At 40.3% G+C, this 15,625-nt stretch overlaps 1 protein-coding gene across 10 annotated transcripts in view; it reads right to left on the bottom strand.

The window, feature by feature from the left end:
• Positions 1–15,625, bottom strand: part of VPS13B (vacuolar protein sorting 13 homolog B) — a 921,287-nt gene that overhangs the window by 354,162 nt on the left and 551,500 nt on the right. For all 10 annotated transcript variants that reach the window (XM_073330465.1, XM_073330462.1, XM_073330464.1 and 7 more), the window contains exon 25: positions 12,006–12,212. In XM_073330465.1, the coding sequence (XP_073186566.1) occupies positions 12,006–12,212 (207 nt within the window). The remainder of the gene's footprint in view (positions 1–12,005; positions 12,213–15,625) is intronic.

Here is a 15,625-nt window from a genome sequence, read left to right on the forward strand (position 1 = left end):
TGAAAGAGCCCTACAGAAAGCAGCAGTGGAAGGCAACGTTCCTCACAGTAATGGTCTTGTGTATGCCATGGAGCAAACAGGAAGTTATAAATTGTCTTCTGGTATCTGCAACCTTGGGGAATGCAAAAGAGCTCGAGGAGAAGAAAAACTTCAGGGTTCTACAGCCTGATCATATTATGGAGGTTCTATGCAGGGGAAGGGAAGAGAAAATGAATGACTAGGAGAGAGGTATGAGAGCAGTAGGAAAAGAATAAGAGCTTTAACTAAAAAGGGAGAATAAGGCTACGTCTGCACTGGCACTTTTGTCACTCAGGGCTAAGTTCCCTCTAAGCTGCACAGCTGCCTGTTAAGCCCCATGCAGGGGCTCAGGGCTGTGGTGGGGAAAGATGTCTCTCCCCGCCGGCCCCAGCACGGACCTGCCATGGCGGGGAGAGGCACCCCTCCGCGTTGGCCCCAGCACGGACTTGCCGCGGTCGGAGGAGAGGAGCCCCTCCCTTGGCCCGGCCCAGCCCAGCCCCACCGGAGCTGCCAAAGCCAGGGAGAGGTGCCTCTCCCCTGACCCCTCCTGCACACCTCATCCCCAGCCAGAGCCATCATCCCCCCCAAACCCCAACCCCCTGCACTAGCCCTGACCCCCCTCCCCCACCACATGAATTTTGTTATGTGCACCAATATGAAGATGATGTGTCACACATAACCTCCATATTGGTGCACATTACAAAACTCATTCTGCACATGGACATAAAAAATTAGAGGGAACATTGCTGGGGTATGAAAAAATACCCCCACGGACGACAAAAGTTTTAGCAACAAAAAGCGCCAGTGTGGACAGAGCTTTGTTGCAGGGAACCATGTTCCCGTCGACGAAGTTACTGCCCCTCATTGGGGAAGATTTTATTTTGTTGCCAGGAGAGCTCTCTCCTGGCGATAAAGAGCGGCCACAAGACGCATTATGAAGATAGCCTTAGAATTAAGAAATAACAAAGACAGAAAAAAATACATGAAAACCAAGAAGAGAATGGAATCTGAAAAAAGTTCCTCAAAGAGAACGGGAGGGCGGGAGCAGGATGAACTTAGGAAAAAAATAGAGTAAAAAAAATAGCTTGTGGGAAAACACATTTATGAGAAAAATACAAAAAGAAAAAGTACAGTGAAGAATAACTGGAAGTGAAGGAAGAGAATAAGGCTGACATATTGATAAATTAACTCTTCATTTTAGCTTGCTCCAAAAATCTCATGCATTTTATATTTATTTCCTTTTAGCATCAATTTTACAGTTTTTGTGCTTTAAAAAAATTAAAAATAATATCGAATACCAAAGTGCTAAGCAGGATGAATTAAACAGACACCATTCTAAACCCTCAGCTAAACCACTCCAACCCCAGCCTTGTCAACCCATCAACCCTCTTCTTCCCCAAATGGCTGTGAAAAACGGAGGGCTTTGCAGTATGCCTGCAACGTTAACAAATATGGGCTTTGGTGAACCAAAAAGTGTTGCAAGTTCCAAAGTTGAAAACCTTCAGAAAGAATGGCATGACAGCAACCCATTCTTGTCTGAACTGAGGGGTCAGACTTAACATCAGTGCCCACAGGAACTGTGACAACATTGTAGAGAGAACTGATCTTTCAAGTAATCAAACCATTTAGGGCTCTTATAGGTTAACAACAATACTTTCAACTGTGCACAGAAACTTAATAGCAGCCAGTGCGAAGCACTAGGTAGTGGTATAAACTGCTCTCTGCATGACACATTGTTTAATAAATACCTTTTCCAAATATTTGCGTATATCATCATTGCAATATATCTACGATAGGTATCAACAGGAGACACACAAATCTGGCAGTTTGTTTTAATGCATCTTCTGACATTTGGGGGCAATTTTTTAAAGTGACATTTTTGTGCCTTATTTTATTGTGGACACAATTAATTATGGCTGAAAACAAGAGCATTTAGCTGTCTGACTACTTGATTTCTTGCACAACTCGGACAGTTGGACTCGCTCATTGTCCTCCACAGTGACACTAGTCAAGAAAATTACATGTGCTCCCATGAGTGTAAGAACTGCTGTTGTGGCTGGCCATTGCAAAGTGGGACTTAGAGGGATGGAGTTTCTACCACAGGGTAAGATACAATCTAACTCTGAACAGTTCTGCATCCATTAAAGCAGTGGTTCTCAACCATGGGTACGTGTACCTCTGAGGGTACGCAGAAATCTTCCAGGGAGTACATCAACTCATTTAGATACTTGCCTAATTTTACAACAGGCTACATAAAAAGCACTAGCAAAGTCAGTATAAATTAACATTTCATATAGACAACTTATTTATACTGCTCTATACACTGAAATATAAGAACAATATGTATATCCCAAAGTATTTATTTTATATTTATATGGCAAAAATGAGAAAGTAAGCAATTTTTCAGTAATAGTGAGCTGTGACACTTTTGTACTTTTATGTGTGATTTTGTGAGCAAGTAGTTTTAAAAGTGAGAAGTAATTTGGGGGTACATGAGACAAATCAGAGTCCTGAAAGGGGTCCAGAAGTCTGGAAAGGTTGAGAGCCACTGCACTAAAGCTTGATGTGGAGCTCAAGAATTGAAAGAGTGAAGGTCTGCAAAGGCAACCGCATGAAGAAATCTAATTTTATTTCATTTAAAAATAATATGTTTAAATCCGTAGAAATTTGTTGCTTTGAATTAAAAACATTAGAAACTGCAGTGAGAGATCATACTCTCATTCCTCATGCAGTTTCAATTTTCATTTTGGATTTCCAGCACCCAGCATGGTATTGTTAAAGATGTTTATGCATTAATTTTCTGCTCTGCTTCCAGATCTACAGAAAGATCAAGCCAGAATCAGCAACGCTGAACTATTTTCCCACACCTCCTCATGCCAAGTCCTAAAATATACAATTTAATTCTTTCACCAATTGTTGCAAATTGACCAAAATACTGAGTTTATTTTCTTAGCAGAATTTATCTTTGTTCATCAGGAAGAACCAAACATAAGAGGCCTTCATCCTTGGCCTGCCTTAGAGCTCAGGGATGATCACAGTTTTGGCCACACTACTGCTATGCCTTATCAAAATAACTTGTGCGTTCTTGTTCAATCACAGAGCTTCCCCAAGGACTAAACACTTCTACCACTGTTTGTACTTAAGTAAACAGAAACAAGTGGCCTGTTGTAGTATGCACTACCTTTGCTCTCGCTGTTCCAATGCAGGGTGGTAAAAATGATTAACTGTTTCTAAGCCCCAGTACTTAAGCCTCTCACTCAAGTTTTTCCTCTGCCACCACCCAGATTGAAATTCAGGAAGCTAGATAGCTTTACCCGCACAGGAGTGCATTGCTCCCTATCAATTTGTCAGCATGAAATGAATTACTCACAGTTTAAAGTATAAATAATCTGTGGATTTTATAAACAAATACTTCTTTTGCTGTTTAATATAAACAATTTGTAGAGTGTACTTTTTTCAAATTCATTTATAGTAAGCCCACTGCACTTGAAAGAAGCCTTTAAAAACAATCATTTGGCCCCACCAGAATAGTGTAATGCTTTAACTGTAAAATGTATAAAGTTAAAAAATTCATACCGATGGCATGGGGTATTTTTGTTTGACAATCGTCAAAGTTTTAAATGTAAATTGTAGGGACATATAAACAAAACATACACTGTAATTTCAAAATGGTCCCAAAAGATTGCAATAATATAAATATGTAAATGAAATGTTATACCATAGTGAATTTCAATGACAATCTCCAATCATGTAACTAAAATATCTGAAATTAAAAAACCCACATCCAAAGTCAAACCAGTAGAAATAAATACTGTGGTGTAATGAGTCTACCTATATTGTTGTTGTTGTTAGTTTGCAGCACTGAGTATAAAAATTGCAGCTACTTAGCTTTGGGGAGCTAAATTTGACAATGGTGGTTCACATGACCCACTTTCATATATTATCCTCTCAATTCTTTTCTTTAAAAAAATTCTAGCGTCACAAAATTCTAAGCATTTTGATCTGTAAATTTTATCAAAAGTTGAACAGAAAATAATAAAGTTAAGTATATGTTGTGGGATTTTCAAAAGCACCCAGCATGAACCTATCTTTGCTCCCACTGACATCACTTTCCATTGACTTCATTGGGAGCAGAGCTAGGCCCATGCTGAGTGCTTTTGAAAATCCCACCCTTAAAAACCAAAATGTGTATATCTAGAAGTTTTATATTAAGTACTAGTAAGTATGAAAAGTTAAATGTTCCACCTTAAGGAAAGAGATAAATTGTAGTGATAAAAGTATTTCCCAAATTTTTGGTAAAATGAAATGGTCAAATGTTGACACTAAACTGGGAGGAGAGGTAGATACGCTGGAGGGTAGGGATAGGATACAGAGGGACCTAGACAAATTAGAGGACTGGGCCAAAAGGAATCTGATGAGGTTCAACAAGGACAAATGCAGAGTCCTACACTTAGGATGGAAGAATCCCATGCACCGCTACAGACTAGGGACCGAATGGCTCGGCAGCAGTTCTGCAGAAAAGGACCTAGGGGTTACAGTGGACAAGAAGTTGGATATGAGTCAACAGTGTGCCCTTGTTGCCAAGAGGGCCAACGGCATTTTGGGATGTATATGTAGGGGCATTGCCAGCAGATCGAGGGACGTGATCGTTCCTCTCTATTCGACATTGGTGAGGCCTCGTCTGGAGTACTGTGTCCAGTTTTGGGCCCCACACTACAAGAAGGATGAGGAAAAATTGGAAAGAGTCCAGCGGAGGGCAACAAAAATGATTAGGGGACTGGATCACATGACTTATGAGAAGAGGCTGAGGGAACTGGGATTGTTTAGTCTGCGGAAGAGAAGAATGAGGGGGGATTTGATAGCTGCTTTCAACTACCTGAAAGGGGGGTCCAAAGAGGATGGATCTAGACTGTTCTCAGTGGTAGCTGATGACAGAACAAGGAGTAATGGTCTCAAGTTGCAGTGGGGGAGGTTTAGGTTGGATATTAGGAAAAACTTTTTCACTAGGGGGGTGGTGAAACACTGGAATGCATTACCTAGGGAGGTGGTGGAATCTCCTTCCTTAGAAGTTTTTAAGGTCAGGCTTGACAAAGCCCTGGCTGGGATGATTTAGTTGGGGATTGGTCCTGCTTTGAGCAGGGGGTTGGACTAGATGACCTCCTGAAGTCCCTTCCAACTCTGATATTCTATGATTCTATGAAATGTTGTTCAAAATAAGGTTTTTAATAACTTGTAGCCCTGCCAAGTGTCATGCGTATACAGTAATAGTGCTCAGGGATCAAGCAGAATGTTTCCTGCAATTAATTCTCCTGGCCACCGGGCGCCAACATTGACAGGAGGGAGACTCTCTGTCCTGCGCTCTCAATGCACCCCCTGCTGGAATCCAGGCAGTGTGGAAAATAAGGGGAATCAGCTTGACTCAAATCTAGGGAGCGAGGAGCAGAATAGTGTTCCCAGGCATCCGATTTTCAACCAGAACACCTGGTCAAAAAGGGATTCTGGCGGCTCCAGTCACCACTGACCAGGCCAATAAAAATCCAGTCAGCGGCACAGTGTGGCTAAGGTGGGTCCCCTGCCTTCCCTGGCTCTGTGCAACTCTTGGAAGCAAGTGGCATGTCCCTGCGGCCCCTAGGGAAGCCTCTGCCCCAGGTCAGAACCCAGTCCCGCATCCTAACTCCCTCTTAGACCTCCCACCCCACCTGCACCCAAACTCCTAGCCCCAGGTCGGAACACCCTTCCAGACCCCGCACCCCAAATCCCCTCCCAACACCCTGCCCCAGCCCAGTGAGGGTGGGGGAGAGTGAGCGACGGAGGAAAGGGGGATGGAGTGAGTGGAGGCAGGGTCTCAGAGAAGGGGCAGGGCAGGGGCCTCAGTGAAGGGTCCAGGGCAGGGGGCAGGGAAAGGGTGTTCAGTTTTGTGCAATTAGAAAGTTGGCAACCCTGGACCAGAAGTGGAGAGAGGCTGTTCGTTGCTTCCTCAACAATCTCCCAAAGGCTCTCTCTCACTGCTTCTATGAGATGCATATAATACGTTTCTGTCTCCCTCCCACCCTGAAATACACACACACACTGAGACAACCTGAAGGGGAAGCACTGTCACACGTGGGGCTGTGAAATAGGGGACAGCTACGGACTTGCAAAAAGTACAAAAGTAATTTAGATTTCAGTAGACACCTAGAAAGTGATTAGCAAGGACTAACTGCAACATGTGTGTAACAGTTAATGCAAGGTTTTAAAATGCTAGTTTTGGTTCCAGTAGGCATGCTACTGCAATTCAGTCCATACAGACAGATCTTTCCAGAGTTCTTAAGATGACTACAATAAGCTGTATATACAATAACCCATCTTTGGTTAAACCATGAAGGGATTGCACCCTTACACAGGGCTTAGAGGAAAAGCCTAGCCAGTCAGAACTGCCTTGGTTTTAGGGGCTGGGCAGTTGAAAGGTGGAGCTGACAACTGTGCCTCAAAGAGTGTCAGACATAAGAAGCTCAGATCTTGTATATACAGGCTTTATTGTTGGTTATTTGGTGTGTGTATGTGTGTGGGGGGAGGGTTGTGTAGCAGTATAACTACACAGCTACAAACCCCCATTGTCAATGCACTGCATTGTTGCTTCTACAGTGGTGATTTGCAGTGGTTTAACTCCACTGGTGCAAATAAACCCTGTCTAGACGGGGCATAAAGCTTTCAGGAGGATGGGGGTAATCCTTGATGCTTGCAGCTTCATACCAAGTGGAGGGAAGGGGACTGGAGTCAGGAGATTTTCTCTTTTCTCCTCAGTCCCATTCCCCTCAATTCAAGGGAGGACCAGAACTCCGTGGCCACTGTACCCATAGGGAAATTTTATTTGTATGTTTGTTTTAATTAATCCACCCTGCTGAAAAAGGGATCTATGAGAGATTAATTGCCCCCAAGGAGGAAAATGGCCTTGAGTTGTTTTGGGAGATGTTTGTTGTTTACTTGCTTCCCATATTTGATTTTAAAGGGTTGACAATCCCTTCCTCAAAGGGTGGGACAGCAACTCTGTTACTATGACATCAACCCTTTATGGCACTCTGACTTTTGCAAATGCTCCGCCAATACACTATAATTTCTGAAACAACCAATGACAACTGCACAACAGAATTACTTTATAATTTTATTTTTCCTCTGTCAGTTATAGCCTATTAGAAACTTGAGAATATGGTTTATTTTCTTTTTATTGTGTCATACTCTATTTGGCCAACACTGATTTTTCCCCCTGTGAAATAACACTATGGCCTCCCTTTCCTTTACAACTCTCCCGGTGCACCTGCAATGTCAATGATGTCAAGAGGAAAGTATGTAGGTCCAGGAATAGTTGGGGAGCCAGAGAGGGGGGCGGTAAGCTGCTTCCTGCACAGCAGTCCACATGGTTTCAGTCTGTCATTCAGTAGCTAATTTCATTTTAAAATCTCAGAAATTAAGTGAGGAAATTAAAAGAAAAATAAGTAGAATCATGAAGACTGCCCACCAGATCATAACAATTTTAAGCAACGTAAAATCCGGGCGTTAAATAGTTGTGACTATTTACCATTAATGGACAAGGGCTTGTTAATACTATGCTTGATACGCTTGACCGTTTTTGCATCATCAAGACCTAGTTGGATGACATAACAGGCCCTATGCTAGTTCAGATTGTTCCTGCTGGTAACTTGGTACAAAACAAGCCTAGAGAGAGGACGGATGACCATGCTTTTTACATCAGTCCTCAGATTCAAGAAAGGGACGGATCAAAAAGAGGTTCTTTGGGACGCAACTACATGGTAAGGGAGTCCTGGGAACCAAGACCAATGTGGGTATCCTAGAGGCATATGGATCACACCTAGTGGTGACTGGCTTTCTCCCAGAACCTGATATTGCCATCTCAAAGACTCATGAAGGACTTCCATATCCATACAGATGACACTACTAATGTTAGACCAGAATCTCATGGCTATATATTTTTCTAATATGAATTCTCCATACTTACTCACACAGCCAGACTCTTTAAGCTTACTTTTCAGTTTGGTTGTTGAGATGGGGGAGAGGGGGTGTGCAAGCAGATACTTTCCTATTACCTTTACCTACCACCCCCCTTTGAGCTGAGGTTAGAGCCCTTCCAGGAGGGTTCCATACCATACTGAACTGTCCTTAAAGGCTAATTTATTTTTAGAATGCTATCTTGGCTTGTGGGAGCAAGCCACTGGACCAGGATTCTCACAAGATAGTTCAACCATTTACTTTCCAAATGCACTGGCTCCTACAAGCCTCTGTCCTCTGCACCACCCTCAGCCTCCTGGTCTATTTTAGGGCAAAATCTGACTCCTCCTGTCACACAAATAGGCTACCCCTAAATCTTATTGCTTCTTTCTGTACAATGTTTTAAATTTTCCTTTCTTTTCCAGTGGCGAAAACACTTGGGGACATGCTTATCTCCAACTTTGACTGCTGCCTCCTCTCTGACCTCCCTAATACTTATGTTGTTCCCACCTAATTCACTAAAAACGTAGCAGTCAATATGCTTTACCTTGTCTGTTGATCAGACAGCATTAGTTCTCTGTTTAAGTCATTCTGCAGGCTTCCTCCTGCTAATTCTATCAAATTTAATCTTCTCATCCTTCAAGTTCCTACCCAACAAAGCTTCACCCTATATCTCAGGCTTCATCTTCTACCATTTTCCCCCTCACTCCCTTCATTCCACAATGCCACCAGCCTAAATGCCCTTTCATTTTGTCCCATTCATGTCTTTGAGCCTTCTTCCATGTTGCCCCATGTGCATGGAATAGAATCTAATCCCAATTGCTTAGGCAACTGGACTTGAATTTAGGGCATATGCACTGTATACTCATCTCTGCCAGTAACATGCTGCATGGTCCCAGACAGGTTATTTTTTCTGACTGTGCCTCTCTTTTCCCTCTCATCCTTTGATTGCACGTTTAGATGGTAAACTCCTTACAGCAAGGCCTATCTTTAACAACGTGTCTGCACAGTCTCTAGCACAATTATATTTTTTTTTGTAAAGTGCTTTGAGATCCTTGTTTGGAAAGTACTGTATAAATTAAGTATTCTATTATGAATCACTGTCAGTAAGCTAGGATTAAAATTACAGGATTGAATGTAATACACTGCCATTCTGACACATACATTTAAATTTATTTTAACATACTATAGATATACTTTTGCTTTGCTGGTAATTCACAGGTTAGATTTAGTTTACAGCTATAATATCCTCATGATCTCTCAGAATTAGAATTTCAGAGGTATGCAAAAGCAAAACTTTTTACTTCACACAACCTGCAACTTTATCGAAATACAAGCATTAAAATCATCGTTCTGTGTGATGATGCAATGCACATTCGAAAGGAGGACAGAAACTGCGTAGTTTGCCTGATGCTTCAGTGATGCTGTAATAAGCTTTTAACTGAGAAATCAAACACTGAGCACAAATACTGGCTCTAAGTACTGTACTGAATAGCTGACTGAGATGATGTGCTTAATCTCAGAAAGGAAAATTATTGACTGCATTTTCTGGTATCATCCTTTGTTAGCTAACTCACCATGCTACACTTAGGTTCAGGTCAAGACATAAATCTTGTTTGGCTAGAGCTTGACATTTTCTTGAGAGCAGGAGAAAAAAACTGAAATGAAATAAATGATTCAACAAAATTTTCAAGGGGAAAGGATACAGTACCTTCACTTGGATCCATCATACCACAACCACCTTAGCCACAAATTGATTTTAAAAATTACTAAATCAGTTTCACGTAATTGTCTGGGTATAGCAAGTATTCCACATTCTTACATACTGCTGTTAATATAAAGAAAAGAGGGTGCAAACATTATAGTTATTTATAATGGCGGTGGGGTTATTGTTTTTAACAGCAAGGGATTTAATGTCAGTAGCTGATGAACTGATATTGTAGCCATTGTAGCCATAATGTTTTGTCACTGTTATTGTTCATCTTAACTTTTGTACCCTGTCTACATTTTACATGGTAGAGCATACATAACAAACTAACGTATCAATAAAAATGAAACCCAGGCAACTCCAGTAACCTAAGGCAAATATTGCAGTGGAACTAGATTAACAAGAGGAATTCCAACTCCATCCTTTTAATGACAGTAATCTCGCTGATTCTATGTGAAATGGATGTGAAAAAGTGGGCAGTGCCAGTCACCACCTCCAATTCCTCCCAGTCGCCAACTACCCTAAAATTAACACGCTGACAATTTGTATAGGGTTAAAGCAATTTTGGTCACAACTTTATTCAACCGAACTCCAGAATTCAAACTAACTGGCTAACCCTGTTCCCACAAATTTGTCATAAGGGCCTGCTCTACGAACAGCCAAGCTTATCGAAAAAATGGGAAACTGTCTCTCCAGAACTGTACTTCGCATACTCATGTCTGTGGAAAGAACCAGGTACTTCATACATGCAGCACGGCACAGGATTATCCTTATCCCATGTTTACCACTATCTCTTTGACCCATCAATATACCCATGAGCTGGGTTTATAGCAGGTCAGCTAATTATATAACCAGCTGACCTTAACAACCACATTGATGCAAAGTCACAACTCCCATGACTTTCCAAGTGCATAGCCTTCACTTGCCATGAGAATTATTATACCAGCTCAGTGACAACTGTCTGAAAGGCATCACATTCATAAAATAGACTCAGCAGATTCACCCATGAAGGTGAAAAACCTGCTTTGATTCAGCCAGTATGGTGGGGAAGAAAATTCTTCTCCATGCCCAAATATGGCTATCAGTACAACCTGTGCAAGAGACTTAGACCAGGCAGCAAACTAAAGACAAAAATTCACCTGGCCCTAGCCTCAGCAAAAACATCTTGGCCACCCACCATCACCTTTATAATTCTGCACCTGAAAAACTCCTTCATATTCTGTTTTAAAAAACACCTAAATATAATTTTCTTACGCTTATAGTTAGGGCCCTACCAAATTCACGGCCATGAAAAACGCATCACAGACCATGAAATCAGGTCTCCCCCCATGAAATCTAGTCTTTTGTGTACATTTATCGTATCCTCTACAGATTTCATGGGGGAGACCAGTGTTTCTCAAATTCGGGGTCCTGACCCTTAAGGTAGTTGCGGGGGGCAGGTCACAAGGTTATTTGGGTGGGTGGGGGGGGGGCTGTGGTATTGCAACCCTTACTTCTGCGCTGCCTTCAGAGCTGGGTGGCCAAAGAGCGGTGGCTGTTGGCTGGGCACCCAGCTCTGAAGACAGTGCCCCACCAGCAGCAGTACAGAAGTAAGCATGCCAATACCATACCATGCCACCCTTTATTTCTGTGCTGCTGCTTTCAGAGCTGGGTGGCCAAAGAGGGGAGGCTGCTGACTGAGGGCCCAGCTCTGCAGGCATCAGTGCAGAAGTAAAGATGGCAATACCATACCAGGCCATCCTTACTTCTGTGCTGCTGCTCTGCCTTCGGCGTGGGGCTCCTTGCCAGCAGCCGCCACTCTCCAACTACCCAGCTCTGAAGGCAGCGCCACCGCCAGCAGCTGCACAGAAGTAGGAGTAGCAGTACCACAACCCCCCCTACAATAACCTTGCGACTCCCCAACAACTCCTTATTGTATCAGGACCCCTACAATTACAACACCGTGAAATTTCAAATTTAAATATCTGAAATGGTGACATTTACTATTTTTAAAATCCTAACCAAAAGAGACTGTGAATTTGGTAGAGGCCTACTTATAGTTTAAAAGAATCAAGATTCATCTAATGGCAGTGAGCTTGTTATATAATTAATATGGCAGCAATATTGTAACCATTTTCCTTCCTTCCTCCTCCTGGTTTTCCCAAATTTAGAGTATTACATGTTTAGAGGATTATAATCATAACTACAGTATATAGGAATACTGTTACTCTTATTTTATCTCTGTGATTCTTAATTGGTCACTTGCCACACTTTGCAGATTGTCCTTCATAGGATTTTTTTTTCCAGAAACACTTACCTCTGTAGTGGTTCCAAAGTCAGCAGATGGGCTATATGTGCTGGTATCTGGTGGAGCTGTCCCAATACTACTTTTAATTGGAGAGGTAGGAGGAGCAGGCCCTGTCATGGATTCCGCGTAAACAGAAGATTGATACAGCATACCTCTCTTTTGAATCTTATTCCAGACTTTGCTTATGATGTCAGCCAGTTCATACAGAAGCTGTACCTAAAGAAGAAAAAATAGATGGAGTTCTTCATAATTAGGTGTAGGAAAATCCATCACACCATCAAAATCCTCCAGCGAGATTTAAACTACATATCAGAGCTCAATTTTTACAATGCATAACATCCTAATAAGAGACTATACTGCTATAAAATGAATTAACAACAATTACAACATAGTGGTTTCACTCTGAAAGCACTGCTTGTCTAAACATATACTAGAAAATCAAACTACAATACATAGTTCATAAAAATATAAGTCATAAATCTGGTCTTGTAAAATTTTCATTAGTAAAAGTTTTAGCAATAAAAAAACCCTATCAATCTAACTTCTGGATTATCTCACACAGAGAGATACTGACTGCCCTTTTAGTTGATTCTTATGAAAAGGCAAACTCACAAGAAAAAAGGAATATGAATGTTATAAAGTATAAACAATGTAAGAGAGACTCCTTTTTAACAATACTAAAATGATGATTCCATGCTACACATGAAACTGTTCTATATACGCAGAAAGAACATCCACTATCCAACTCAATAGCCTCCTGGGATATGTCATTCCAATATTCAGAAAACATACTGTTTAACTTGCACATTGTTTGACTCAGTTCTTAGATATTTACACAAGCTTTCGTAAATAAGCATTAATCATGACATTTGTATGACAACATATTGCCATATACTATATAAAACAAGTCCAGAGAATACTGCAAACAATACATAAGCAGATCCACAGCTGGATACCATACCCAGCTGCCATTATAAAAAATTCTTATATTTATAAGAAATTTCAGCCTCAGGACACATCCAGGCTACGAAGCTGGCTTCTTATGTGGGCAGAACAGATGCAGGAAAACATTGTTGTCAATCTATATTTGATATAAAACAGTACTTGATTTTCTGCGTGTGAATGTGTGATGAAGTCTCAAAGATTAAGCTACAGTTACTTCTTAAGAGGTGAAGTGATAGAGTTTTATAAAAAGCTTCTTAATTCATTTGGATTTTTCTTTTGAAGATTCAAGACTTACAATGAGCAGGTCATATAACTTTTTGACACACAGTTTTTTGTTAACAGTAGATGAATTGCATTCATGTCTCCCTACATTAAGAGTAATAATCAAACAATGATATTTTTTCTATCTATAGCAGAAATTTATTTTCGTAAAGTTTATCCTTGATATTCTGTGATACTTATTTAATTATTACTTTAATTACTGTAACTAACCACAATCATTAAACAGTTTTATTTAAAAACTATTACATTCAGATTTTCATACTTGTTTCCACATAATTGAAAATAACACACTTCAGACTGATTAAGTTGTTATTATTAACTGGGGCTGACTCTACACTAGCAAAAGAAACAACAAAACTTTCCAATTTTAAAAATGAATGATCTGATAACATGAGTGATAGTTTAATCATTTCTGGGAGTTTAGTGGGATACTTAGACAGGCCCAAACAGTACATTCTTGGAAACTGCCCCCCAAAAATTTAAAAAATGGTTGTTCAAGAGAATAGTGGATAGTTTAAAGAACTGGTGCCCTACGAAAGCAGGATTTCTGACAATTTCAGTACCCCATTGCTCATAAGAAAGGCAGAAGCAGAGAGTGTGAAGGGATGGGTGTCATTGCCATGTGCATGTCCACCATCACAAATAATCCAGTGAAGAAATTTGTTACCAGAGTGTCCCAGAGCTGAGAAGTTGGAAACAGAGTTTCAACTTTCACTAAGGCTAAGCATTCTTTCCCATATTAAGAGGATATTATATTAACTGGAGCTGGTTGGTGTAAGTATATAAAACTATCTCAGCAGGTGACATCTATGTCAGCAGTCAGAGACTGGGTCACAATGAACAAAATTGCTAAAATTAGGGACCAGAAGGAAATACGTCTTTCAGATTAAAAAGAAAATCTCAGTTCTGTTAGGTGAGGGAAAATATTTTTCAAGAATATATATATGAAAATAGAAAAAATACTCAACTTTCATGCAAAAAAGAGACATAACCCCAAAGTTATATTAGAATCCAACTCTGTAGAGAGCATGGTGAAGCTGCATTTTAATTTGCTGATATTTTGAAATACAGTTTATTACATTTCAGTGGCTTCTGTTTCTTAAAAAGGAAGTGATTTCTATTTACCTTGCTGGTGGCAACTTTTGCAAGGGAACTGTTTGACCATTCCCACATATTGTTAATAATTAAAGAAGGGCCAACATCAGTGTGAAGTCTCCTTTTGTTCCTAGTATTGGCAACACTTTTTAAACTTTGAGGTAGATATATAATTATCATTAGGTTCAGTAATCTCTTCAAAATTAGAAACAAATTGATGATTAACGAAGAGTAACTGCTAGCGGTTGTTGAGCTAATCCGTTTCTTTCTCAAAAATAAATCAAAACACATAACTCCACTCAGAATTAATTAATTATGCATGATATGGAAATTCAACAGATTGCAGGTATTTCATGTTTTTAGAATAATTTGTTAGCACAAAGTTGAAAACAAAATGAAAAAAACTAAGAGTCAAACCCTGATGACATTATTCATGGAAAACTCCAATTGGTTTCAAGGGAATAAGAATTTCAGAATTTAGCCTCAAATCAATACATAGTAATTCAATAGTAAAACACTTAGTCCTTAGAAATCTAACAAATTCAGTAAGTATATGATAATTTAAGGCTGCCATGCACAGACAAAATATAGTCTGCCATTCTAAAGAATCAGGTTTCTTGGTTATCCTACTGTGAATTTATAGGTATCAGATGCTGTTTATGTAATTTTATTTTCCATCTTCTATTCTTGAACATCTGGTAAAAAAAATTCAAAATCTGATGTTTATGACTTTTGCTTAAATAAAGCCGGGAAAGCGGGCAACCCCCAAGGCCCTTCACTAAATACAAATAGTCCCTTTTGGTTTCATTTTGTATAGCATTTAAAATTATTAGTAAGTGAATGAATAACATCATAGGTTATAGAAGCACTGTCCATGACAGCAGGATTTAATGATCAGATTTTCCATTATACATATTTATTTTCAAGATCTGATTAACTCCACTTTAAGTATTACTTGTGGAGTAAAACTTAGCAACTAAAGGTTTAAGACCCAGGCTATGTCTACACTTGGAGCTAGGGGTGTGATTCCTAGCTCACGCAGACATACTTATGCTAGCTCTCATTGAGCTCATGCATTAAAAATAGTACAGTCACAGTAGCACAGGCAGCTGTGAACAGTTGCACGGGCTAGCCATCTCAAGTACAAACCTGCCTGGACTCCATGGGAATCACACCCCCAACTCCAAGTGTAGATGCAGCATAAAAATAAATATTTTCACCCATTTTGAAAAGCAATCACTTTGACAATATTTTGGTTTCAGGGCTACAGACACTAGTGCTGCGTTTTGAGTTGTTTTCTGCAACCC

This window comes from Lepidochelys kempii, chromosome 2, assembly GCF_965140265.1.
Source record: "Lepidochelys kempii isolate rLepKem1 chromosome 2, rLepKem1.hap2, whole genome shotgun sequence".
NCBI lineage: Eukaryota > Metazoa > Chordata > Testudines > Cheloniidae > Lepidochelys > Lepidochelys kempii.